General features: G+C 34.8%; 3 protein-coding genes across 5 annotated transcripts; 1 reads left to right on the top strand and 2 right to left on the bottom strand.

Moving 5' to 3' along the window:
• The first annotated feature begins 488 nt into the window (after positions 1-488).
• LOC125203809 (uncharacterized) lies at positions 489-7,359 on the top strand. Of its 2 annotated transcripts, none has more exons than XM_048102266.2 (10): positions 489-638; positions 1,729-2,103; positions 3,041-5,768; positions 5,847-5,913; positions 6,061-6,131; positions 6,215-6,280; positions 6,360-6,449; positions 6,620-6,796; positions 6,941-7,135; positions 7,222-7,359. In XM_048102266.2, exons 2-9 carry the CDS (start codon positions 1,745-1,747, stop codon positions 6,974-6,976), a joined length of 3,594 nt encoding a protein of 1,197 aa, XP_047958223.2. In that variant the 5' UTR covers positions 489-638; positions 1,729-1,744; the 3' UTR covers positions 6,977-7,135; positions 7,222-7,359. The 2 variants fall into 2 exon arrangements, with proteins under 2 accessions (XP_047958223.2, XP_047958222.2); XM_048102265.2 differs by having other exon boundaries at positions 1,695-2,103.
• A 3,558-nt stretch (positions 7,360-10,917) lies between these two features.
• On the bottom strand, positions 10,918-12,011 carry LOC125204468 (Dormancy/auxin associated family protein). 2 transcript variants are annotated; one of them, XM_048103131.2, is made up of 3 exons: positions 11,852-12,011; positions 11,585-11,736; positions 10,918-11,134 (listed from the first exon to the last, which is right to left on the bottom strand). In XM_048103131.2, exons 1-3 carry the CDS (start codon positions 11,964-11,966, stop codon positions 11,012-11,014), a joined length of 390 nt encoding a protein of 129 aa, XP_047959088.1. In that variant the 5' UTR covers positions 11,967-12,011; the 3' UTR covers positions 10,918-11,011. The 2 variants fall into 2 exon arrangements, with proteins under 2 accessions (XP_047959088.1, XP_047959089.1); XM_048103132.2 differs by having other exon boundaries at positions 11,590-11,736.
• Positions 12,012-18,664: 6,653 nt separating this feature from the next.
• On the bottom strand, positions 18,665-20,521 carry LOC125203529 (3-ketoacyl-CoA synthase 7-like). The gene is made up of 2 exons (XM_048101895.2): positions 19,674-20,521; positions 18,665-19,191 (listed from the first exon to the last, which is right to left on the bottom strand). The coding sequence occupies exons 1-2, from the start codon at positions 20,403-20,405 to the stop codon at positions 18,745-18,747; spliced, it is 1,179 nt and encodes a 392-aa protein (XP_047957852.1). The 5' UTR covers positions 20,406-20,521; the 3' UTR covers positions 18,665-18,744.
• Positions 20,522-24,904: the final 4,383 nt, after the last annotated feature.

Here is a 24,904-nt window from a genome sequence, read left to right as displayed (position 1 = left end):
GATTAGCGCCCTAGCTTAAAGGCTTAAATTCGAGAATACGACTCAAATCTTTTGTCCCCGCTTACTTTATCCACTTTAAATTCTGACGAAATTCACAGCTCTAAATATCGCATTAGTCATTACTACTAACGTTTTAATTATGTACTTATTATAAGCCATGCAATTGCGTTACATGTATTCTTTTTACATAAACATAAAATAATAAAATGTTTAATTTAGAAAAGCGTTTGGTAAAATATTCTGGTTATAGTTTTGCGAACAACTTCTAGTTCGTCCGTACGGTACAGCTGGCATGTTTTCGTAATATTCGTTGAGCATTTTTTTACGTTATTGTTAATAAATAGTAAGCCCACCCACTAAATCAAGTATGTTTGAAATTTTAATATCTAAAGAATTTCCGTATTAATTAATAGGACTCGGCACAGTATATTTATATATAAAAAAATAATTTTGAATTGGAAAAGAGTGGTAAACGGCCCCAAAATGAGTGATTTGTAAACCCGAGCCTTCATCATTCATCCCACCACCATACTCACGCCATGCTCCTTCCTCTCACTGAAAAAGTAACGGATTTGGAGAAGCACATTTCCCTCTCACCTACCTACGCCGCCTCCACTTCTCTACCCGCTCCCGCCTAGGTGAGTCATAATCTGCTCTGAAATTCCTTTTTTTTGTCGCAGCTTCTCTATTTACTTAGGATTGTGTTTGTTTGCTTCTCAAATCAGTATATTTTAGCTGATTTAAACTGTGCGAGTGAATCCTCGGGGGGATAATAGGTTACCGGATAATGTTTTGTAGTTGCTGAAACTGTAATTTGGCGATCGTCGTTTTAATTATCTTTTGGTCGTCTACTCCAATGCTGGATTTTTGAATGCACTGGAAACTTTGTTTATGTGTAATTGTGTAAAACGGCTATGTGAATTGTGTGCATGTAAAGTAAAATTAGGAATGAGATGTATCCTGTAGGAGTGGATGATTATTAATAAATGCACTTTTTCCATTTTCGTACCGTATTCTTACTGAGACAATAGGGAAAATGATTCTACTTGTATGTGTATGGGGATCGCTCTTGCTCTATTTGCATTTTTGTTGACTTGTGATAACTTCGTAATAATTGATGACTCGGCCTATAACTAGCATTTTGTAAGTGATGGGACTGAGAAGACAAATTTTGGAATTGGATGAAGGAAAAAAGTGTGCTGTATTCGGAGTTTTACCCCTGGCTAACATAAATCTCAAAAGAAGTTTTACAGGGGTTATTGATGATGTGAAGTTGAAAGATTAAAACTGTGATAACTGATAAGTGGTCAGCCCCATATGCCTGATATTTTGTTCATGTTAGGATAAATACTTTGAAGGGATTTTTAATATGTTCTCTTTGTTTTAACTGTCTCTGTAGTCAATGCTTACTCAGATATTTCTATAACTTTTAGTGTTGCAGCCTGTGGTTGTTTATTTTGGGCATAGCTTAGATAAAAATAGTTTAGACCAATCCACCACATATTATAATGGATTGTTTGATCACACAATTCTTCAAATACCTACTTCTTTTAGGCCTGTTTCTGTTGACATTGTGCTGTACTCAGTATTATTTTTATGCAAATGTCTTCGAGTCTCTCTCATTAGGTCGCTGCATTTTGTTTCTCATTCTTTTCTGTTTTTGCATGATATATTCATTTTCATTGGTTGAGCAGTCAATATACAGCACAATATACACCTTCCTTTCAGAGACAAAGTAAAGGAAATGGAGAACATTTCTCTGTCACTCCCAAAGAGGAGCTTCTCTTCCAACAATGCCTTCACTTCTCACAAGTCCATTTACAATGATGTTTTTGGCGGCCCTCCAAAGTTGGGCCTGCCAACTCTGGCCCCACGCTTTGAGGATTACTTGGAGATTTTTGGCGGCTTTCACACCTCACAATCTTCGTCAATACCCATGCTCCATCTCCCACTCATGGCCAGTGAGGACTCCAGCCTCCACTCTGATGTTGACTACAATGAGGTTTTTGGGGGCTGTGAAGGCTTTGACTGTACAGCATCAGTTGAGGATTTAGTTGGACACTCCAGTGGCAGATATGACTCAGACTCCTCTGATGACCCCTGGTATTCATTTATATGCCTCCAGTAATCTAAGTAACATTATCTGTCATGAATTTTATTATCTTAATTTTTGTCAAGTGTAGAATACAAGCATTACTGCTTAGGTCTAGTATTTCATATGGAATTTAATTTCAGATTTAGGTACTCCCTCCGTCCCAGATAATTTGACCCATTTCACTTTTACCATTTTTGGTAGTGGACCCCATATTCTACGAACTCATTCCTAATCACATTTTATTATAAAACTAATATATAAAAGTAGGACCCACATCCCACTAACTTTTTCAACTCACTTTTCATTACATTTATTAAAACCCGTGCCTGGTGAAAGTGAGTCGAATTATCCGGGACGGAGGGAGTAATATTTGAGACTTTGAGTGCATTATATCCCAGGAGTTAATCACTTCGTCTTGAAAGGGGCTGGTGCTTGTCCTGGTGATGGCTTCAATTCTTACAACTAAACTCACTAGCTCTGCATAGGAACTTCTTGACAAACAAAGGAGTTACAGAGAACTTTGGAACCCTTTAGCTTAAAGAGAGTTGCTCCAAGGTCACCTGGAGAGGGTGTTTATTTCCTTCAGAGAGTGTTGTGAATTCAAATGCATTTGAACATTTTCCTTCTTGTTGTATTTTCTTTTCTACATATAACGTAATAATAAACGTGCATTCCGAAATTCATTTGTCGGAGGAGCTAATTCAATATGAGATTTCAAATTTCAAGCATCTTAATGAACAATTAGTTAGAATAAATTGCTTACTAAGGCTATTATTTTTGGGTTGCCATCTTTATGACTGGGAGGTATGTATCGTCGATGTATTTAGGAGTTTGACTGTAGTTGTTTGTAATTAGAGAAGCTAAACATCTCTCCTTCTCTTTGAGAGAAAAGCTTGGTCATGCTTTGTTGTAACTGCGACCTGTGTTTGGAATATTTTCTTGTAGGAGTCCAGCACAAAGTGGGTCTCTGTCAGAAGAATTAGATCCGCTGGCTGGATCGGATAAGAGCCAAAGGTTATCAGATGGTGATTTTCAGCAGACATTGGAAAACATTAACAAGCATACTGCATCTTATAATAAATCTTGTCATATCAGTGCCGGTACAGTGCTCACCACGACCAGTCATGTGACTAATTTTAGTGCTGTTCCTGGATATACTTTCTCTCTTTATGAAAGTCCTGTTTCATGGGGTGGGGATGATGAAGATTGCTCCGAGGGCATGCTAAGTAACACCAACCACGGTGGAGAATATGGTGCAAGAGTTGCTGGAGAAAAGCAATGCAAAGGTTCACCAAATTCCTCACTCAGTGGCTCTGATACACATACAAATGATTCTAAACCTTCGGAGATACTTGGGAATTCTACTTCCCAAATAAAACCATTTGTTACAGTATGTGATATCAGTCTGCGAACTAAGCCTTCGCGATTACCACCCCCGTCTAGGCCTCCACCTGTCTTAGCTGTTAAAAAAAGTCAGCATGACAAACCAAATGCAGAACGAAATCCTTTTCAGCGTTATACCTCTGACGGACTGGCTGATGACATTGCACCGCCTTTCTTTGATGCGAAAATAAATGCTACCTTATCTGATGAGTGTAAGGAAAGTGAAAATAGGAATGTTAAAGTGGAGGGGAAGTATATCCGCAGCCACAGTGCTGCTAACGTGGCGGAGAAAACAAATGAGACTGCCAGGGCCTCCATGGACACTGAGGATGAGAAGTTCCTTCACTCATGCGGGGATAAAACCCCAGTCTCCATGCCTATTGTTGAAGGAAGGATGGGATCAATAGAGAGCACTGAAGAAATACTAGTGCCTCATGGAGTCCAATGCTCTAACAACAGTGCTGATAATTCTGCCCGTGATGTTGTTTGGAGGGAAGCAACTGCATATTTTGAGTTGCAGACAGAAGCTAGGGGAAATGAGAATGAAGTGGAGGCTAAATTAAAGAGCAAGGATTCTCCTAATAGAATGGATACTGAGAAAAAGTCTGTTGATTCTCAAATAACAAAACAGACTCGTATTATGGATGGAAAAAATATTCTCGTGGAAGAATTTCAAAGTTGTTTTGAAGATGTCATGCAAGCAGAAACAAGGGAAATTATGCACGACAGAACTGGCGGCATACAACAAAGTGGGGATTCTGTAAAACAATCTGAAAGCATTCTGGAAGAAAATTATGACCTGAAAGAGAATGGTGAGATCCTTCGAGATTCTAAGAAGCATAGAGAGAGTGGTGACAACTCGTATATAGCTGCTGGCCATGGTAACAGTTCGAATAGATGGCTTGACTGTGAGAAAGATATGGAAACAGGTAAACTGACAGTGAATGAGTCAGCCTCTAGGAAGGCTTTTGGCCAAGCCAGATATGAGTTGGATGTAAATAAAGAGAGAAATCAAGATGTGCCCAACAATGAAGATACTGTTTTGAGGTTCAGAATGTCTGAGACAGAAGCAGTTAGTGAGGAAGAGGACTTTGAAAAAACAGAAAATATGAAATCGAGTTCGGATGCTAGTTTGCATGAAGACATGAGTGAGCATGCTGAAGAAATTCAGCCTAATGGACATGATGAGAGTGAAGTAGAATGGGATCTCGATAGTCTTATCCTCATAGATGGGGATAAATTGGAAGTATCAGAGGGAGGATATAAAGTTGATGAAGTGACTGCAACTAAAGACTTGGGGAAGCATGATAATATGCAAATGCTGAGATCCTCTCAAAGAGCATTTTCACCTGAAGAAAATGGGGACATGAAAGATAAACCTAAGAGTAGTACATATAAAACTGAGACTGGGGGTGACATATGGGTTCTAGGTGGATTTCATGAATTCAGCAAGAATCAAGATGGCTCACTAGAAATAAACACTCCCAGTGCTGCAAACAATGATATCAAGTCTCCTTGCGAACCCAAGCAGATGTTACATTCGAAGACTTGTGGCTCTGACATGGGGGTCTCACGTGTTACATCAGGTACAATATCGTCAGAACTGGGACACTCTCGTGGTGAGGGCCAAAAGATGAATAGTTCTCAGTTTACTGTTAAAAGGGTGGATATCAGTGATAACTGCAATCTGCGTCAAGTGATACCAGAGTCTAATGCTAGTGGAGGGAAGATGGAAGAAATCCCATCATTCTTGAAACAATATAGTGACAGACTATCATCTAAGAAAGATGCTACAAGCCATCCAATTGAAGTAAAAAACTCAAATATGAGAGGCAACTTTGCAGGAAAAGACCTAAAAGTAGGGGAAAGAATAAGACAGGAAACTGCGCCTGAAAATGAACATATGAGAAAACTAGAGGAAGAAAGAGAGCGGGAAAGGGAAAGAGAAAAGGACAGGATGGCAGTTGATAAGGCGGCTCTTGAAGCTCAAGAAAGATCATATTTTGAAGCTCGCGAGAGAGCTGCAGTTGAGAGAGCCACTGCTGAAGTAAGACAAAGAGCTCTGGCAGAGGCTCAAGAAAGACTGGAGAAGGCATCAGCGGAGGCAAGACTTAGGACTGATCGAGCTGCTGTAGAGAGAGCAACTGCAGAGGCTCGACAGCGAGCTGCTGAAAAGTTAATGGCTCAAAAGCCTGCACATGAACCCCTTGATCGAATAGAAAAATCTGTACCTGATAGGTTTTCAGCGTCTTCTAGATTTACTGATGCAAGACAGAGCTTTTTGCCATCTGTGAGTGGGCTTCCTGGCATTTAGTTCTAAATTCTGGTTGATTGAATATTCATGTGATTTGTTTTATCTGATTGTCAGGACATTTACTTCCAAGGTACTGGAGTCTCGAATCGTGTGCGATATGCATATTCTTCAACACATGATGGTATGCATTTAGTGAAAGGGATATTCATGGATTCCATTAGAATATTATTTTTCAAGTTATTGTTTCTGTTTTTAAGCCCTAACTACACGTAGTATTTTACATGATTTCCTTGGAGGTGGTTTTCTTACACAATTTAAAACTTTGTAGGGGCTGAAAGTGAATCACCTCAGAGGTGTAAAGCTCGGTTGGAAAGATATAGAAGAACTGCAGAGCGTGCAGTGAGTGCATTCTTTGTCATCCGGTTCTTTTCTTTCTCATTCTGTAGCATTATCCTTTAATATTCATTTTGCTACAATTTCAGGCAAATGCCTTGGCAGAGAAAAATAGGCGAGACTTTCTTGCACAAAAAGAAAGAGAAGAGAGGAATGTAAGAACGCTATACTTTCGTTGAGATTCGTTTCTATTATCTGATGTTGTCTATTATCTTAGAGGAAGTATTTCTGCAGAAAGTTGCAGAAACTCTGGATGCTGAAGTCAAGAGATGGTCAAGTGGAAAACAGGGAAACCTTCGAGCCCTGCTATCTACTTTACAATATGTATGCTTTTCTTTCCATTTCTCTTATATCTCGATCCATCATCTCAGTGTTCGTTTTATACCCAGAATACGTTTGCATATTTTTCTAGTTTTTACTGTTATTAATATGGTATGTAAATCTGTTATCAATAAATGATTGTTGGATGGGTAATGAATAAATGCCTTTGGCAGATCCTTGGGCCTGATAGTGGCTGGCATCCAGTTTCATTAACAGAAGTGATAACTTCTGCGGCTGTTAAAAAGGCTTACAGGAGGGCCACTCTCTGTGTTCACCCTGATAAATTACAACAACGCGGTGCAACAATTCAGCAAAAGTACATATGCGAGAAAGTTTTTGATCTACTAAAGGTTTGTATGTAATAGGTGTTTTTTTTTTCTTTCTGAATTCTCATTTGTTTAGACAGACACTGACTATTTCTGGGCTACTATAGTTACAAAGAGCAAGATGTGACCCCATGGATTTTCACTTAACATGCATTCCTTGTGTCTCAGGAAGCTTGGAACAAGTTTAATTCAGAGGAGAGGTGAATTTAGGTGCCCCCCGTCAGGAAGCTTGGAACAAGTTCATGCCGGAAATATGATTTCCGGCAAGTAAATTCTTATCATACTTCCCAGCTTGATTTTTTTTCTTTTTTATGGTGACAGTGATAAGTTTGAGATTTACAGAACTGGAAATCAGGAAAAAAGGTATGGTCTCTTTTCTTTGCTTTCTTATTTTAATTTGAAAGTAGTCACAAATTTAAGTAATCACCAGGATTATTAAATGAATGCAGGTAATAAAGAAACAAATGGAGTTGGACGTGGGGCATCTCCTTCATTGCATATATACATATAGAAATATAAAAAATATATTAATTGCATACTTTGTATTAGCATGGTTTTAGTACGATGCAGAAGCAATCATATCTGTACATCTCCTTTGGTCCATCTCTTATCTCTATTTTTTTACACTTCTAATTCTTATTCCACGTGGATTTGGTAAAAAAATATCATGTTTCTTCTGTTATAGCATGGATAATTCTCTCTCTTAAAAGCATAATCTTTTGAACTAGCCATTTTTACATGATATCAAAACAGATTCAAGTTGATGATCAAATTTTTTGTTTATCATGTGAAAGTCCGTTGACCATTTCCGTCCCCACAAGCTCTCCCAAAAAATTTTCAGAGCCACACCACTGAGTTACCAAAAAAAAACAAAGAACAGAGCCATGCCTCAAGTTCTATTTACCCCTTTCCTCTCTCCCATAGATGTGATTTGAAGTTTGGGCAATTGAATCAAGACAGAAATTCATTTTTTGTCTTGAATATAGGATCATTTATGATTGGTCTAAAATATTACTACATCAAAGCCTTAAAAGAATGAGCATTTTATGATTTTGGTCAAATATATTTTGCCCTGGCTAGCAAATTAAACACTTAAATATTATACTAAGGTTTATTTTGTAAATATATGAGCATTTTATGATTTTGGTACAAACATTATGTTCGTTGCTCTATTATGAATTGCTCATTTTTGCCAAAAAATTGTAAAGACATTAAATTTAAAAGGTGCGAAAGTTTTATTCGCGATGTAAATTACGATGATTTTGTTCCAGATTTGGTTTGGTATACTATCTATGACGAAGGACGACAAAACTTTAGAGGTTATAAGAGCATTCACAACAGTTTCCCTAATACCTCCCTTATTTCTCCCTAACTCCTGCCACATCAGTGCCACATCAGCACCATAATTTATCCCCAGTTTTTAGCCAACTTTTAGCCAACTGCTCCAATGGTTTCTCCTTTATTTCTCCCTAACTCAACATTTCATTTTTACATCATCACTAATTTAATTGTTTTATTTTTGTATATAATAAAGTTAGCTAATTTAATTTATAAAACAAAACAAATAATAGTAATAAAGTTCGTTGTATTAAACACGGGTAAACATTAAAAAAAGGGATGAGGATGGGGAGAGAATGAAGAGAAGGTGTGTATTTATAGGGGGAAATTAAAAAAAAAAACAAAAAATATATTTATCGCCGAATTATCGCCCACAGTGGTCGGCGATAATTCGGCGATAATCCGACGATTTTTCGCCGGTTGGCGATAAAACGGGAGAAAAAAACGCCGAATTATCGCCGACCTCTCCCATTGGTCGGCGATAACTCGGCGATAGACGGCGAAAAAACGCCGACTTTTAGCCGGCACCATTGGGAGTGCTCTAAGTCTATCACTAATCCTCAAAATCCTTGTGATCCCTAACTAAAATTGTACGTTGGTGGTGCACTTTAGAGGCGAAGCTAGCGCCTATATTTGTGCATACAATTTCGCTTCTCCTCAAAATTTAGCTTGTGGACTTTGTAAAGAGTTGGCAAATCAATAAAAAGTTTGTAACTTCAAAAATAATCATAAAAACTGTATAAAATTAACTAATAACTTTCTATCGAACCTAATTTATATGTTGTGCTCGGAATATAGTCGTAATTTATCATGGGAACGAGCTATTATTTCACGGAGACCTCAATATTTCTAACAACCATACACAAAAATCTTAATTGCACGTCGTTGCCGCCTCTAAAGAAGTTGTTATGGAGGATGTGTTGAAATTCTAATTATGGAGGATGAAATCGTGGTTATAAAATTTATATCATTCAAGTTTCTACGATTTGAATTTTGAGAGTAAACGATAAGAGTGGTGCTAAATGGCCACATTATGGCCAGCCATAATATTAAAAAATTATTAAAATTTTGTTGTTAATACCAAATCGCTGAAATTAATGCATCTAGAGAGTAACAATTTTTTAAAGACTAATATACCCTCAAATATAAAATAGTTATGTTGAATATCTATTTAGTAGTAGTAGTATCTATTTGTATCCAACCATTAATACGTACAATTAGAACTTCAAATTCCATTCTCCATTTTTTATTTGATGCGAAAATTAATAGAACCAACTCTAAGTCATGATGAAAAAAAAAAATCTCTTAGTTATTTCCCAATGCCAGCATTTGAAAAACATTGAACCATACACTTTAGTTATGTAATTTAATTATTTTGATCAATTTAAATTATACTAATCTTTAGTTATTATAAATTATTTAGTAATCAAACATGCACTTATTTGTAATCAAACACGTATTTTAATAATTCAAAATGAGGTACCAAAAATTATTCAAATTATTTAATATGTACGGCTGTATAATTAATTTTGAAGTCATAATAAAATATACTCATCATATTTCAGTTCTATTTTCAGTTCTATTTTCAGTGATCAATTTTCAAGTGAAAATTTATGAATGAAGTACTAAAAATTATTCAAATTATTTCAAAATTTCAATTAATTATTTATAAAATATACTCCTGATATTTCAATTCTATTTTCAGTGATCAATTTTCAAGTATATAAATTGATATATGAACAAATTATAAAATATATTTGAAAATAAATAAATTGTAGGAGTATGAAATAATATGATTAATAATTTCATAAGTGTGAGACATTATATTTATAAATATTACTAAGTGTGACATGATCTTATTAAACATGATCATAAAATATATTAACTACTATATGCAAGCATACATACTTATTAGTTATTACCACAATTTATTTATGATAAATTGTGATTTCTCTTAGTTAATAGGTATGATATGATTATTTCCAATACAACATACATATAATTTGACGTAAATTGTGCATAAATTATTTCATAAATTGTGCATAAATTATTTCATAAATTGTGCATAAATTGTTATGGAGAGAGAATGTTGTAAATTTAAATTTTAAGCAAAAAATTGAGAAAAGGGTACTTAACTAAAATTATCTTAGCACTAACTATTACTACTAATTTATTGCGTTGACTTTTATAATTATTTACGAAAATGCCATTGTGTGGCTGGCCACATTATGGCCACATAGCATTATTCAAACGATAAACTATTAGATGCATGCAACAATATTGGTATGAATAATAACCTTAAAACAATTAATAAGGATTGATTTGAGACAATACTAATTTTGGTGTTTTCTTTTTCAAGTAGTGATTTTTCTAACTGGATAAGACACCGGAAGAAACATATTGTATTATATATACAGATTAATTTACAATATAGTATTATTGAATAAATGTCTTTCAAAAAATTACCTTGGATACGTAATATGCCAATAATATAGTATAAAAGTAAAAGGAGCATGTCCACGTATGTAGGATTTATTTCAATAGACATAAAAAATGGAGTTCATATATCTGATCCAGATTAGTGAATATAACATCGTAGCCAAACGCCGTTCCCTTATAAAATTGTGAGGAGTTGCATATCCAGAGCGTTATACTTCAAGTGAGAAGCAGTTCACTTATAAAAGAGTATTAGTATTTTCATCGAGAAGCTGTTCACTTGTAAACGAGTATTAGCATTATCATAAATTTTATTATCATGTGAATAATATGAAGCCTCACGTTATATCTCGTGGAATCTAGCAAAGAGAAACGAGAAAAAGGCTCGACATACATATATATAATACGCATATATACATGTACATAGCTAATTACAAAAACAGTCTCTCGTTTCCAGTCGCCGCTTCAGTAAATATCACACGTCGTAAGTAGGAGGAGAGCCACCGGCTCCTCCGCCAACTCTTGCCTTCTCGTAAGCAAATGACGCTGACCTCCGCCGGAAACGGAATGCTTCCTTCCCTCCTCCGCCTAATTACATGGAGCAATATGTGCATCAATATCCACAACTAATTACCTACATACCTAATCTAATTTTGTTATAATTAATTTACCAATTTCTCATTAAAACCGGTATAACAGTCACTGAACCCTAAACAAAACCCTAATAAATAAAAAAAGGAGTATTAATCTTAGCATTTTTACAAACCTCTAAAAGATGACCATGCTTCACATATTAAGTGTAACCAACTACCTCAAAGAGAGTGACCTTTTCCATAAATATATATTTTCTCTTTAGTTCACTAGCTAGAATTAATAAATATCTTGTACTCTATCTATTATCCAAATCATATATACAATCTCATTATCTAATGCCCCACCATTTACCTAACACATTATGCAGGCAAAGACTTAGCTCATTCAATAAATTGATCAATATCTAAAAACTGATTAAACGAGCTTCAATTTGGATTTCCAAACCTTACCGGCGAAAGGTGACACCGGGGGAGTGGAGCCGGCGGGGGAAACCGGCGGCGAGTCCTTCTGACTCCCTTGCGGCGGCTTTACGATCATTATGCTTCTAGTCACTCTCACTTCATCTTCTCCAAACGATCTTCGATTCTCTTCCGATTCTGCAATTACACAGTTCATCAATTTTACATCTCAAATTGCATCCATTTACACCGAAATCCGATTAGTTTAATGCAATAGATTAGGCTAGATCTGTTTTCAGCGCTTTCGACGTACCCTTGCCGGAATTGGATCGGAAGCTAAAAGTGGCGTGTTTCGTGAGTTTTCCGAGGCCGGTGTCGGGCGGGGGGCCGGCGACGGTATCGTCCCAGAGGTGATCGAGTAATCCCATGCTTAAGTTGAGAGAGGTGTTGGTTTGAGTGGAGATATTTATGCACGGAGTGGGCGTTAAAGATCGAGCAACTTTAGGGATTGTGATGGAATGTGGGCCGTTGGATGAGATCTGTGGGAATTGTGATGGCGATAACACGTGACGACTGGATAAGATCGAAACGGCTCCGTGGCATTAATCCAAATCCATAAATAGACTGCTTTGAAAAATTTCACCTGTCTATTTTATGGTGAAATCGACTACCTCCATTGTTAATTCTCCACTCTCCAATTTCACTATATTAATGATTTATTTTCCTTACTTGGAAAATCATTTTAAAATAAAACGTGCAGTCTTAAATCTTGTCAAACTAGTGTACTCCTTATTAGTGAAATATGGAAACACAACACGAGGTTTCAAAAATGTCATATTTAAAAGGATTTCATCTTTATAAGAAAATGTGTAGTTTTAATCCATGATAACAAGGTCTATTATTTTCATTTCCAGCACAAAAATTAGTCTCTTCCCATTTTTAAATATGATCCACTGCTTTTGCTCTTTCTCTCGTATTTCTTATTTTACCAATTTATATTAAAACATATACTCTCTATTGTAATGAACGAATTTCACATTACGTGTTAGTGAAATTCGAATATGAAACATTTTGGCTTAGAAAATACAATCACTTTTAACAAACATTTGGCTTAGAAAATACAATCACTTTTAACAAACATTTGGCTTAGAAAATTCAATCACTTTTAGGCTTTAGCATTAAGTTGTTCCAATGATTCTCCGTGGTCTTCTTAATTAGTGAACTATACATACTACTACTGCTATATGCTACTCATACTGGAATAAACGAGCTCTAGAAAGAGCTCTAGCTATGGTTTTAATCCAATGTGCATCTCACGAAATTGAATGGCCACTTCTACATAAAACGAAGATGTAAAATATAAATTTTATGGTATGTTCTATAACTGACGTTTCAATTCGTATTTAAAATTTTAAATTACCTAAAGAAAAAGAATTTAATTTTATCTTTTACTAGCAATTAAGGCATAGTAAAATGTTTCAGTGTCCCTGACGAGAGAAAGAAAAACTACTTATGTCCAAATTTTGTCCACCTTGATCTCCCTCGTGTTGATTAAAAGTTTTGTAGGAAAGTGAATTATTCAACCAAACATTATGTATTATCTCTATGCAGGGAGTTCAATCGAGACAACCCAGTGAGTTTCGGGTTAATCATATAATTCATTGAAATCTTATCAAGTTAAAAATTTACAACCCTAACCCTAAATTTTTGGTTTCAGGTAAGAATTGTAAATCTTATCGGGTTACAAATTTACAAGCATACACCATGAACATGTCTCTGTTTCCATCCTACTAATATAAAAGAATATTACTACATGCCAATCTTTCCTTAATCCATGGTGACTATCGAATAAATAAGATTGCAAACTCTCCCTCCATCCTCTATTTATTACCCAATGAAGTGGTATCATATGTCGCAATTTCATTAGTTCAAAAAGTTTTCTTTAATATTAATATACAAATTACTATAATTGAATTTGTTCATGGTATCATTTGTTACAATTTTATTAATTTATAAATATTTTAAATAGTAAGATAAAATTAATATACCCTCTATACCACTATAATTAAATCGTTTTTATTTTTTAATTGTCTCATTATAATTAAGTATTCCTGAGTAACACATCATCATTCTCCTCAATTTATATGTCAGCTCCTACAACTTCATACCTCTCTCCATACCTCTATTCCAACAATCTGAATTTGAATTTTTTAGTTATCAATCACATTATATATTTAAATAAATAACAATATAAATAACAAAATGACTCCCTTAATATTCTTAAAAATCATATGCTAGAATCTGCTAGTGTTTGTATCCAAATTTCTTCCATGAAATGAATGTGAAAACATGGTTGTATTTTTAGAGTTTGAAACTTGGGTTTAAAAAAAAATCCAATCTACCCCCCCAGCCTCCACAATGGGCACCGCTCCCTAGCTCGGACCGCCACCATTACTCGGAATCCTACCAATGGAGAGGTGCCCCAGTCGGTGTCCCACCTATCTCCCCCTCTAGCAACACGGGCCTCCTCGCATTGTGACACTTTTTCCTTCACCCAGTACCAATACCGTTAATATATTTTTTTCCTCTTATTTTTGTCTCTTTTCACCTAACCTTTATATTATTATCTCTCTAGTTAACTCACTAAACATTATTTTCATAAATTTCTTGTGTAAAAGAAATGTCTCGGACTATAGTAGGAAAGAGAGAGTATATATATAATTATACTCCATATTATATTAGAAAAATAAAATTTATACCAAATTTATGATTTTTCATTCACTAAAGATAAAAACCAAATTTGTTATAGTTTTACAACAAAAAATCTTTTCTTTGATGTCTTTGTAATATTTCATCTTTGCTATAATCTCTTTCTTGCTCAGTGTCTATTTTCGTTTACTATGATTGCTGACAATAATATGTTCTTTAATTCCCATAATTTCAATTCATGCTAAAATATTTATGAAATGTAATAAACACCAGTTGTGTATTTTATATATTGCATTTCAGCGGATGTAATTAATTTTTTTTATTTGATTATTTTTTATTATGTATTTGCCATTTTTGTATTTTTTAGGAATTCTATAGTAATATAATTTTTAATTATCTTTATTATAGATAATTATATTATCATTATTATATATATAATGGTGTCGATGGATGATCATTAATAATAATAATAATAAAAAGGTAAAATTTGTTTAGAAGAATATTAATGATATGGAAAACAGAAAATAGTAATGTTTTAATTATCTTTATTATACGCAATTATATTATCATTAATATATGTTCTGGTACTGATGGATGGTCACTAATAATCGCAAAACAGAGGTATAATAGGTTTGGAAGAATATTATTGATATGAAAAACAGAAAAATTAATGAAATACTGTATTAAAAAAGTAATTAATTAAGTTCTTAATCTCTGAAAAAAGTGGTCTCAGCTGAATGAATCAGCCGCCAGTAGACGCCAAAATGGGCTATACGAGACTTGTCCAATGGGTTAAAGCCCCTTTCAATATCCTCTCGAGGTCCCACTTAACTCATCTATACGTTTTGAAAATTTATTGTTAATTTTGTCTTCGTGGAAACAAAATGATTTCACTTAGCACTACATCAATATCGTGTCTTTTACTTATAATTGAACTTTATGATATTTGGATTTAAATGAGGTCACTTTCAATAGCAAATTCTCGAAATAGGCTCATGTAGGAACTTGCTTTTAGAAATGGGCTTATGTAGAAACTAGATTCTTGAAATAGGCCCATGTAAAATAGGCTCATGTAGGAACTTGATTTTTGAAATGGGCTTATGTAGAACCTGGATTCTCGAAATAGGCACATGTAAAGTTACATGAATTTTGGAAATGATTGAGTTATGCATTTCCAAATAGGCAAGATGGGTTTGAACAACCCCATCTTGTGTAACATTTCCAAATGGACAACAAGACAAAGACTTTTTTTTGGCAAACACATGTCACTTGAAAATAGATGGGTAAACCGATAATACAAATTAGATTGGGTAAATCGATACAGATTAGACTGGAAATCCTATTGATAGGAAATCCACTGCTAGGCACTTTACTTTCACCGGAGACAACCTTGAGACATGGAGAAGTAAAAGATGAAAGGTGGTTGCTCTTCGTCAAGCATCGAGAAAAAGTTTTGAGTAATCTAAAGTAGATTGACCGATATCCTATGACTACAGAAAACTGATGACAAAATTGAACTTTAAAACTGTGCAAGTTATTCTTCAACAACAACGTGATCATCAACATCTTAGAAAATTCAATTTAACACGACCGAACAAAACATATAAAAGTTGACATACATTTCATAAAAGAGAATGTTAACAAGGATCGTTGAATTTCTTTATGGCAGATCAGAAGACCAATTAGATTTATATCGTAATTAAGGTCGTAAGTTTACAAAACTGTACATAAATATTAGGCAAAGTTAAGTATAAGGACCCTGTTACTTGATAGGGATATTGAACAATTTTAACATAACAAACATAGAAAGACTGAATGGAATCCAAATGTAGTTTTACAAATGTTATGATAATTAAATATTATAGTTTATAAGTGTCAGAATTTATTAATTGGCTAATGCGACGTACTATATTTTTATGTTAATTACAGAAAATTAATTTTTGAAAATTTTGATTTTTTTCCCTTCATTTTTTAGATATATTTGTGCAATTTCAATTTTTCGGTTTTTATTTTTTTAGTTGAGATTTTGGTTTTAGGGTTCAAATTGAATTTTGTCGTTCAAATTTCAGTTTTTGGTGTTTGATTGTTTCAAGTAATTCTATTTGGTTTGATTTTAATTTTAAATTTATTTTTTTAAAAATATTTTGGATCGAAAACTGAATGCTGCATGGAAAAGAAAATTATATAAGCAAAGATATTCTCGGGGAAACTCGCGCAGAACACGACAGCCTAGACCTCCTACATAGGAGTATTTTTCTTCTGCATTTATTTTCCCATCCATTAATATTGTCAAAGTTTTTATCATTGTTGTACATGCCCGAGAAATTTTACCCACCGCATAAATTCGACGCAAATACAATGGCAAAGATCGATGCAAAGTGTCAAAAGGAGGATGAAAAAGATTTACTTGAACGTGTGAAATAGGTCAAATTCTCTAGGGGTGAAAAAAAGACTAGAGGGTTTCTCATAATTTCATTGCTCATTTTGAATTTTCACTCTGTTTCTCATCATGCAACCAAGGTAAGTAGAAAACAATTATGACTTTTCATGCCCGAAAATACATGCCTTTAATTTTCCTTTTCCCAAAAACCAAAACAATCAATAATATGCTTGTTTGACAGAAAAGTAATGTAGATCACTTTTCTTGCGTGATAATATGAAGAGAATTTAAAGAATGGCCACTCCATTGATATAACTCGATCGTCCTGTATATAAACAAATACAGGAGCTGTGCCTTCCATTGTTTCTTGCGGGTTCTTAATTCAATAACTATGGGTGAGTAGCCCTCGTTGGAGAAGCAGGGCACGTGCATAACACATGAGATTTGTTCTTTCGGATTTGCACGTGACCTTCTTCTCCAACGTGGGTTCCCCACTCTTTATCCGACACCATGGTGAAAAGGTGGTGACTTATTTAGCAAGTTTTCATTATCTGCCTTTCCCTCATTTGTATGTTGGAGCTCTCGAATGATCTATCCCTAGATTATGATGAGGTAACACTTGTAAAAACAGAGCAGGTTTCTTGTGATATTTAGTCTCATAGGTAAGAGCATCCGCAGTGGGCAGATTATAGCTCGAACCATTGCATAGTCCGGCTATAGTCCGCCATTGCAGATGGTCGCCCTAAGCCTCGCCCCATACACCCGTCATATGTATAGTCCGGCCACTTTGGGCACCCGGACTAAAGTCCAGACTATAGTTTTCTAATTTGTTTTCCTATTTTCCACTCTATAAATACACCACATTTTATTTTCATTTCCCACGTCTTACAATCTATTTTCCCAGCTCAATTCCCATTGAAAAAATTTGGTCATGTACACATTGAAATTGTAGTTTTTTTTAGTATTTCGCGTTGTACTTTTTCTGTTTTTTAACAAAACGAAGATTTTCATATTGTGGTTTTAAATTTATGTACTCCCTTCGTCCCACAAAAGATGTCACACTTGTGGGATGACACGTGATTTTAGGAGGTTTTGTTTTGTGTGTTAGATAGAGAGAGAAAATATAATTTTTATATTAATGTGAGAGAGAACTTTTTCCAAAAATAGAAATGTGACATCTTTTCTTTTGTGGGATAAACTAAAAAGGAAAGTGTGACATCTTTTGTGGGACGGAGGGAGTACTATATTTTTGTTATTTTATTATATTCAAAAATTAAAAAAAATAAAAATAAACACAAAGTGGTTGTTAAAAGATAAGGCGAGTTATAGAGATGGCTATAATTATCCACCCACGGCAAGTGAAAAGGTAGGACTATAGAATGCTGACGTGAAGGACTATAAATTGATATAATCCGCCCCATAGTGGATGCTCTAAGCCAATAGTACTCCCTCCGGTCCTCAATGAAGTTCCATTTTATCATTTTGTCCTGTCTCAACTGACTCTGATTTCATTTTTCCTATTTTTGGCAAGTGGATTACACGTTCCACTAACTCACTTCACTCACATTTTATTATAAAGTCAATTCAAGTGCATCACGACCTACATGCAACACCGGCGAGACCTGGAAAGGAAACCCGACTGGGAGTAGAGAAGTCGTTCCTTCGTATACCTCCACCAATTTGCTAGAGACAAATTGTGAATAACCGAACCACGACTACAAAATGCAAGTACCATGCTGTATGATATAAATTGTGACTCATCAACTTTTATTGATGCAGCTTTGACCATCCACAATTCGGTTGATCTATCCTCATACCACAACTATAGTTGATGCAAATCAAAATTTAATAGTCCTACATTGTTTGGATTCGATATGTCGGCTTTATTTGATGTTCATCATTACATAGATTTGGGTTTGATGTTGGAAATTGAAGAAAAACAATCAATGACAAAAGTCTTGTTTTGAAAGTGAATACTGAGAAAGCAGCATGGAATAGCATTACTGTCTGTAGTACTTGAGACACGCAATGCACACATTCTCAGATACATTGTCCATCTCCATTCTAATTAATTTTGAATAATTAATTTATTGTAGAGTAAATAACAATGAATGAAGTCATGGTGATGGCGGAAGATGAAGAGGATACATATGGATATCAGTAGACCAGACATTGGAAGCTTGAATCCTAGGTGGAGAGACACACTTCCAAACGGCGGTGTTGCACTTGAATCCACTCCCAAACGTCAGCTGGCACACCTTGTCCCCTCTCTCCACCCTCCCCTTCGCCTCCAAGCATGCCAGCGCGTACCACGTGGACGACGACGACGTGTTCCCGAACTTCCACAGCGTCATCTTCGACGCCTCCACGTCCCTCTCCCTCAGCCTCAGCCTCTCCCTCATCGCTTCGATCACCGCCTTCCCTCCCGCATGGATGCAGAAATGCTCTATCCCCTTCCTCAACTCCGGCACGCTCCCGCCCCACACGTACGCCGCCTGGTCCCAATACGGCAGCACCACCTTCCCCACCGCCGTCATGTTCTCCTTCAGCGCCTCCCCTGCCACCTAAAATTTAAATACTCATATTTTTATGGGACGACAGAAATGGAAACTGAACATATTTTTATGAAATGAATGGAGAATTAATTATTTCATTTTATTATTTGTTCCTTAAATTATAAACTACTACTCCCTCCGTCCCATATAGTTTGTCTCATCTTTCTATTTCGGTCCGTCCCACATAGTTTTTCCCATTTCATTTTTTACCATTTTTGGTACTGGATCTCATATTCCACTAACTCATTCCTACTCACATTTTATTATAAAACTAATATACAAAAGTAGGACCCACATTCTACTAACTTTTTCAACTCACATTTCATTACATTTCTTAAAACTTGTACCCAGTCAAAGTGAGACGAATTATCTGGGACGGAGGAAGTAACCTTTTTTTTTATGTAAGACTCATTCTCTACTAACAATACTTAAGTAATTTCACTTTATTAAACTGGTGGATGAGTGGTCCAGTGGTCCAGTTATTATTGTACCTGTGTAATGAGCCTGGAGAGTGCGACGCCGGTGTGGCCCTTGGCGTCGTGCTGCTGCATTACGCAGTCATAGGCGTCGTTGTTGGCCCCGAGGTGGGTCCTGACGATGTGGGCGAGCTCATACTTGGCGCGGGGCCGGTCGCGGGGGCGGTTGGAGAGGAGGGCCCCGGCGCCTCCCATGCGGAACAAGCAGTTGGAAAGGAGCATGGATTTGGTGTCCCCTTTGTAGAAGTTAGCGGCCACGGACTCCATGCTCAGAATCAAAACCAAGGAGTTTCCGTGCACGTTCAAAACATCCCTAGCGAGATGGAGAGCGAGAATGCCAGCGCTGCACCCCATGCCCGAGAGATTGTAGGCCTTGACGTTGCTTCGGAAGCCGAACCTGTTGACGACCATGGAGGCGAGGGAGGGGGTGGGCGAGGTGAGGCTGCAGTTGGTGACGATGACGTCGATGGCGCGGGGATGGACGTTGTTTTCGGTGAGGAGGTTGTGGACGATTTGGAAGAAGACGGTGTGGATCTCGTGGATGGTGGCGGAGAGGGAGTGGTCCATCGGGAACTTGTGCATGCCCTCCGGGAGGCACGTGTGGTTGCCGATGCCCGAGCGCTGGATCATTTTGTTTTGGAAATCCATGGATTGTTGAGACCAGGTGCCGATGAGCTCCATGTGCTCGGCTAAGGTGGTGGCGGTGACGCGGTGGTGGGCCGGGGGTTGGTAGCATTTGAAGTCCATCAGGTAGACCTTTCGGGGTCTGTGGAAACAGTAGATCAACACGGCTAACACTACTACATAGCTCAGCGAATGTGCCTGTGGCTGTGTTTCCCAAATGCTGCTGCTTTCTACTGATGTAGTAGTAGTGTTCATTTTTTAGTTTTTTTTAAAGAATTAATTGTATTAGTAATTTAGTATGGGTATTTATTGAGGTGAGATTACAATGAGGAAATAATGTGATGCTGTAAGGAAGCATAACCGCCGGAGGAGAAAACGGCCATGCGTCATATATTGAACGACATGCCATCCGCGAACAAGCTGTAATGCTGCTACACATCAATTACCCAACTCCAAACTAGTGTATTCAATATTACTACTTGAATGCAAATCTACACAATAAGTGTATTCATATTTAAACTATATACTCCCTCCGTCCCCCATTAGGAGTCACACTTCCATTTCTGCACTCGTTTTATAAAAATGATAATAAATAGTTAAAATGGAGAAATGGTAAAGTAATAGAGAGAATAATGTAGAGAAAACTTTTCATTGAATTATTCTCTCTCTTACTTTATCATTTCTCCACTTTAACTATTTATTATCATTTTTATAAAACGAGTGCATAAATGGAAGTGTGACTCCTAATGGGGGACGGAGGGAGTAAATGGATTGGCTCGTATATTTACGATATTATTTTAATAACCCCAATTTAGGGGTGCGTTATATTGCTAACTATATTAATTGCTAACTCTGTTAACTCATCAATGTTGTGTATTAAAAATGTCAACACGGTGACATTAAAATGTCAACACATAATATCAACACATTATATTGAAGTTCAACAAAATTATGTGTTGACATTTTAATGTCATCGTGTTGACATTTTTTATACACTGCGCTAATTAGTTAACAACTAAAGTTAGCAATTGATCACACCTCTATGAAAAGTCTCTAAAGTCTTTTTGCATATTTTTTTTCTAAAATTGATTGGGCCGGCATTTTTTTCATATCTTCTCTTTACTTTAGTCCTTTTAAGTGCATCTACGTAATTAATGAAATTTCACTTACGCAGAGATCATGAAGTACAGCCTACTTAGGATCGTGCTGACAATACCATATCCAGATGGGGATACTTTGGAAACTTATACGTATGAAAATATTTTATATAATAAAATACTTTGTATAGAAAATTATTAATGTTGTAGACTTGGTTGAATAAAGAGTAGAAGAAATCACCTATGGTGCCATTTCGATAGCCAAAACTAATTATTATGGGATAGTTTGTCTATGATTGAGTTATGAGATTATTTTAGTTATAGCTGATGACTATGACTAATTATTAGTATATGATTATACATCTAGGATGGAATAAAGTTGTGAGATTCAATCTCATAAACAAAACACAATACATATTTAATCACAAAATATAATATTGCATACCGAACAATCCATAGAGAATTAGGGATATTAGTATATAATCAACTAGTTGACTAAACCTACACAGTTCATATAAAAGGAGATGACGTTTTACCAATTTAACTATTGGTTATTTAAATGTTGGAAAATGCATTAATCTCAATAGAAGTCATCCCAGATAAAAAAAACATGACGTGGTAATTGATCTGAAGTGAAATAAAATCGGAGTTTATAAGCATATATTCATTTGGTGCAATGCTTAAGCCACATGACCAAATCTATACATATATAAAAAAGAATTTTAGCCTTATTTTCAATTTTTATAAATTCTAGGTACAAATTTGAATATTAATAAATATAAGGTGTGAAGTTGGAATATTTGCATTCAAAGGAGAAACCCAATGAATTCAGAAAATTAAACGCTGCATTATGAGAAACCGTTGCATTCAAGCTTCACACTTAATCAATTACAATATTATTATATGATTACACTATTAGTCGTCCAACATACATGTGATGGTCAATTTTGAATTCAAAAATTTAACTACTAATAAATTACAATATTATAATTAATTAAAAGTAACTAATTTGTAACCTCTATTCTCTTAATTTTATATTTTATTATGTTTTAATTCCATGATCTCCCATATCCTAATTTTGTGCCTATAAAAGGCATAGAGTTGTGGATGAATTACACACCAACAAAAGCATTCTCCATTCTCTCTCAAGCTCTGAACATTTTATCATATTGCTCAATTTTTGGAGCTCCATAAAAAAATAGCGGGTTTGAGATATTATATACGTTAGGAGGAAGTCGTTTCATCTTTGGGGATAATACGTCAATTCGAAAGCACTAACCGTGATGTAATTTGTCTTGCGGAAATATGGTTTTTCTCGACTAGATTTATAGTTCGGTTTATTTTATAATTTTGATTGCAATTTCCATTTCATTTGTTGTTGTTATTTTTTATTTGATTACAATAGTTAGAGTACTGAGTGTATATGGTTCAAGAATTTTATCCTAATATTTTTTACAATTCTTAGAGATGGAAGAATTGTAACATCCTGAACTTGAAACATGAATAATGTTTATCTTCATCTTTACACAATTTATGATTTTTGTATATTTATATTGTCACTAGCACTATAATTATATTAAGTGGTGTCACATAAAAAATACTCCCTCCGTCCCGGCTAAGATGACACATTTCTTAGTCGGCACAGGATTTTAGGAGTTGTTGGTTTAAGTATTTAATTGGAGAGAGAAAATGTGGGTATAAGTATTAAAATAGAGAGAGAAAGAAAGATGAATGTTTTAATTGGAGAGAGAAAAGGTGTGAGAAATAGTGGTTGGGTGTATTAATTAGAGAGAGAAAGTTTCCAAAAAAGGAAATATTTCATCTTAGTTGGGACAAACTAAAAAGGAAAACGTGACATCTTAAACGGGACGGATGGAGTAATATTTTATCACTTATGATAAATTAATAAGTGGTGCATAATATGTATATTTGCAGTGAGATAATTAAACCTATAAAAATCGAGTTGATCAAACAATTAGTTGTTCAAACAAAATAGAATAGTCAGCCACCAAATTTTGGTTTACTAATAATACAATTATTGTAGTTAGGATTTAGCACTTAATTGTTCTGGGATACAACTAATTTTATATAGAGAATTTAATTATCTTATCTATAGGTGATCATGATGAGTAAAATATATATTATATTAAGTACTCCCTTCATTCCGCACTAGTTGAGTCATTTCATTTTCTGCACTCGTTTTTGAAAAATGTTAATAAATAGTTAAAGTGGATTTAAAGTAAAGTAAGAGGGAGAATAATATAGATAAGACTCGTATCTACTTTATTGTTACCTACTTTACTCTCTTTCTATTTTAACTATTTATTATCATTTTTCCAAAACGAGGGTAGAAAATGAAATGACTCAACTACTGCGGAATGGAGGGAGTATATTTTTACAAAAAGAAAATTTGCAGTATTGAGAATTATAAAAAATAGTATAGATGTTTCATGTTCCAACAAGCCACGTTTGAAAGTGTAATAAATATATATAAATGTTCCAATGTTCAGAAGGGCTATCATTATTCATTAACTAGTGTTAACCCACGTGCGATGCACGAAGACATAAAAATTAAACATATTTGAAATGGAATTAAGGCAAACACAATCATTTGGACAATGATGAAGAGATATATCAAGTGTTAGACACATTTAAAAAATATGTTTAAAACAATCCTTCATATTTCTCTACTAAAAATAATGTAAATCACACTTTTAACAATATAGTAAATCGATAACTCATAATATTCGAAACGTCAAAAGTATGATCATAAAAAAATACACATGCTAAACTACACAAAAAATATCACATTAATTGGTTGAATTAACACTATTATATTAATGAATAATGATAGCCCCTTTGAATGTTGGAACGTTTGTCTTTATTTATTGTATTTTTAAAAACGTGGCTTGTTGGAATATGAAACATCTATACTTTTTTTTATGCTACTTTACAATTCTCAATACTGCAAATTTTCTTTTTGTAAAATATATTTAATATAAGTATATATTTTACTTAGTATGATCACCTATATATAAAATAATTAGATTATCTATATAAAATCAGTTGTATCCCGGAACAATTAAGTGTCAAATCCTAATTTCAACAATAGTATTATTAGTAAACCAAAATTTGATAGCAAACTATTTATTTTATTTGAACAACTAATTGTTTGATCAACTATATTTTAAAAGATTTAATTATTTCATTGCAAATATACGCACCACTTATTAATTCATTATAAGTTATAAAATATTTTTTTTTTTGACACCACATAATATAATTACAACACAAACACAAGTGAGAATACAAATATATAAAAATAATAAATTGTGTAAAGATGAAGATAAATATTATGTTTGTTTGAGTTAAGGATGTTACAATTCTTCCATCTCTAAGAGTTGTGAAAAATATTAGCATAGAATTTCCGAACCATATACACGCGGTACTCTAACTATTGCAATAAAAAAAACAACAATAAATGAAATGGAAATTACAATGAAATTATAAAAAAACCGAAGTATA

Source organism: Salvia hispanica, chromosome 6, assembly GCF_029641045.1.
Source record: "Salvia hispanica isolate PSC_SH4W2 chromosome 6, Shi_PSC_v1, whole genome shotgun sequence".
NCBI classification, from domain to species: domain Eukaryota; kingdom Viridiplantae; phylum Streptophyta; class Magnoliopsida; order Lamiales; family Lamiaceae; genus Salvia; species Salvia hispanica.
This window is presented reverse-complemented; position numbering and strand designations above follow the sequence as displayed.